At 35.1% G+C, this 3,432-nt stretch overlaps 1 protein-coding gene across 4 annotated transcripts in view; it reads left to right on the forward strand.

The window, feature by feature from the left end:
• Nucleotides 1–789: 789 nt before the first annotated feature.
• LOC111378976 overlaps nt 790–3,432 on the forward strand; it is a 5,828-nt gene continuing 3,185 nt past the window's right edge. Inside the window, exons 1-4 of one of the 4 annotated variants that reach the window (XM_023002281.1) lie at nt 790–1,327; nt 2,177–2,244; nt 2,855–2,961; nt 3,079–3,354. In XM_023002281.1, coding sequence (XP_022858049.1) covers nt 981–1,327; nt 2,177–2,244; nt 2,855–2,961; nt 3,079–3,354 — 798 coding nt within the window. In that variant the 5' untranslated portion in view covers nt 790–980. The remainder of the gene's footprint in view (nt 1,328–2,176; nt 2,245–2,854; nt 2,962–3,078; nt 3,355–3,432) is intronic. The other 3 variants (XM_023002283.1, XM_023002282.1, XM_023002284.1) reach the window with 3 other exon arrangements.

Raw genomic sequence — 3,432 nt, forward strand, 5'->3', positions numbered from 1 at the left:
AAAAAAAAAAAAAAATTTTGGGCCAAAATGAGGCCCCCTAAGGTCTTGGACCTGAGGCGCAGGCCTCATTGGCCTCGCCCTAGGACCGGGCCTGAACACAATTATGTCACTAGGTGAATTAGAATTGTAAATGATGTGTGGGAAAAGAATTACTTATGCCTGAAACTTGAAATATGTCTCAATTGGTTCAAAGCAAATATGCCCTAGATGTTCGAATGTTGAACACGATGATACAAGGGTTTGGGTGGATTATGTTATTAATAAGTAACACGATAACATATATGTTACCATACAAATGATAAAGTAAGTGATTGACATATACGTTTTCCTACAGTTAAAAAGTAATTAACACAGATTATGTGTATTCCTTTACAAGGAATAAAATGTTATCCTACAATACCTTTAAAAAAGTGTAATACTATAATATAGTTTTTAATAAAGAGTTGATATATTTTGACAATACACATGAAAACAAATGTTCCCTAACATGTAACATGTAAAATTGTTGTTTTTAATAAAAAAATGAAATATGTTACTTTTAATGAAAAAGGGTATTTATAGAAAAATTGTTCAATATTCAGCCAAACGATATCTTTCTAATTGCAATGGTTAACAATAGATTAGATAGTACAGAGTCAATATTCAAAAGAAAAGACGTCCAATATTAATCAATATCACGTGCCAAATTCCAATAAAACACGTTTAAAATTTTTGAAATTTGTGGGAATTGTTTATCATATTATAGAGTACGCCACCATCTGTTTTTCTACTGTCGTGATTTTTGTCAAAATCTGTTACAGTTCTCCAATTCCAAATCAAGAAGCCCTCCAAATAACGGTATAAATTCCAACCCCAAGTATTTTCAACGCATCTGTTAAGTTTAAACTTTAAACTCCATAAAAATCTTCCACTTCCATTATTATTCCCTCTTTCTCTCTCTAAACTTTTCATGATTCTCTCTTTTTATTGAGCCTTCTCGTATGATCGCCATTAACAAAATCCCTTTTCGACATGCTACTCCAAACCCAAAACCCATCTCATCAGTTCCAAGATTTTCTTGTCCAGTTGTGGATTTCAATTTAAGATTTACTCGAAAGACAAGAAAGAAAGAGGGTTTTAGACTGTTGTGGGTGGATGAGAGTGGAAGAATGGATTTGATAAGAAAATTGAGTAGAGGGTGCTTAGGGCACAAATCAAAGAAGGATAAAAATGTGGAAGCAGAGTATGTTAATGGCGGTGTAGACGTTTTTGACGACGCTGCCACCGCCGCCGGGTCTAAGATGCAGCCGGACCATCTTGTCATCACGGTAAATGGCATCATTGGCAGGTAAATTAGTTAGATTCTTGTGAATTACATTTCTAGGAATGACATGATTTGCTACTGTGATTAAGCTATAAATGGAACCAGGATTAGGGATTCATAATTGGTATTATGATTGCAAATGAAATTTTGTCAAGTAAAGGTGTTAGCTAATTTCCTCTGCTTTACTCATTTTTTCCTCCTCCCCCCCTCAGGATTTTGAATTGTCCATCCTATGCCTTTATACCTAATTTTAAGCACGTGACAAAAAGTAGTGAGTAAGTTTGAATTGAAACAGTGGTAGCCAGGTGATCTTTCTTAAACTTTGCGCCAAATTAGCAGTGTTAAAACCAATGTGTGAAGGAGGTTTATTATGGTTTGATCGAAACTGCTCTGTTCTGATCAAAATGCACGAACTATTATCCATGGATCTTGAGATCTATTGGGATATTTAATCGGCTATATTTGTACGGAAGAATTTCTTATTTCAAATTTTTTTGTACTTGTTCATGTCTTCGGGATGAGAGAACTTCGCGATTACACTTGTTTTATTTATTACTTCATATTTGCTAGGTTTTATTAATCAGTGCCGCACTTGCCTTATTTGCATGCTTTATTTATATTGACTCTTGAACAAACAACTTAATTGCAAAAATTTTATGATGAGGATGCATCTCCATTTAAATATCTAGAAGTCAAAACCCAAATGATTAGATTAAGAACTATATACATGGAACCTAATAGTCATTGGTGGGTTATGCTACAGTACCTGAAAAGCTTTCCTTGTAACTTGGGGGTTTTGACTATAATCTTCATCTTATGCCACTCGAATTTTATCGACTTTTTACTAAATTTTTATTTTTTCCACGTCTTCAGTGCTGCAGATTGGAGATATGCTGCTGAGCAGTTTGTGAAGCAGCTTCCTGATAAAGTTATTGTTCATCGTAAGTTTATCTCTTGGTTTGGTCTCCCTATCTGGTGAATTAGATCACATCACAGAACTTCATTTGCATTTAGCATTGCTATTGAGTGCTTAAGAATCAGGGTAGAGTAGCCTTTGGTTCATGGCATGCTATTAAATAACTATCTCTCAAGTTTTAAACTGAAATGAAAAAGGAAATTTATAAGATAATGTGAATGGATTTCCTACTTCCATTCTATCCGATTCAATAAGCCTGTCCTTTTTTGTTGACCTATAAAAATGGTATATACCCTACCTTTGACCTCTTTGCTTAATTCCCAAAATGGGATAGATCCAGCCTTGCATATCTACTAAAGTTTGTCTGCTTTCCTCTTGCTTTTGAGCATTTCAACTTGCGTATCGAGATACTACTTCGAGACATTCATTTTCACACTCTAACTATGATTATCTTGTTTCTTCGAATTTAGCTTTAGATGTGCGATCCTTATCTGAGCAGAGAGTACTATTTTGATCCTTTTTTTCTCTAGTCTGAGACTTTTATATTTAGTTAACTACATAACTTATGTATCACCTAAATTTCGCATTTTGAATATTCTCTTTTAGAATAACTTTTTACTTAAGTTTCTTATTAGGAGCACAATATTTTTGTTGGCATAAATTGATGGTAGGTAGCGAGTGCAACCCTTCAAGATTGACTTTTGATGGCGTTGATCTCATGGGTGAGAGGCTAGCTGAAGAGGTACTTTAGTAATAGAATGCTTATCATAGTTTCTTTCTTAAATCTACTGGATTTCCATAGAAAGCTCAAGATCTTAGCTTTCTTGTTATTGAAATGATCTGAAACTACATGGTGCAGGTGAATGATGTTGTCAGACGTTGGCATGGGGTCCAAAAAATTTCGTTTGTGGCTCACTCCTTGGGTGGACTTGTTGCAAGGTATGCCATTGGGAGGCTATATGAATGTTCTACGAGAACGAGATCTGCAAGTGATCCTGAAAACCTCTTAAAAGAGGGAGCTAACACTGCTGGGCAACACCTTGATCAGTTTTATGAAGCAAGGATTGCTGGACTAGAACCCATGAACTTCATAACTTTTGCAACCCCGCACTTGGGTTCAAGAGGGCATAAGCAGGTTAGTGTTTAACAGTTTATCTTCTTCTGCATAAACTCTTTTATTATTTATTATTATTCCCTAAGTGGGCTTTTCCGC

The sequence above is a fragment of the Olea europaea genome, unplaced genomic scaffold, assembly GCF_002742605.1.
Source record: "Olea europaea var. sylvestris unplaced genomic scaffold, O_europaea_v1 scaffold1911, whole genome shotgun sequence".
Taxonomy (NCBI): domain Eukaryota; kingdom Viridiplantae; phylum Streptophyta; class Magnoliopsida; order Lamiales; family Oleaceae; genus Olea; species Olea europaea.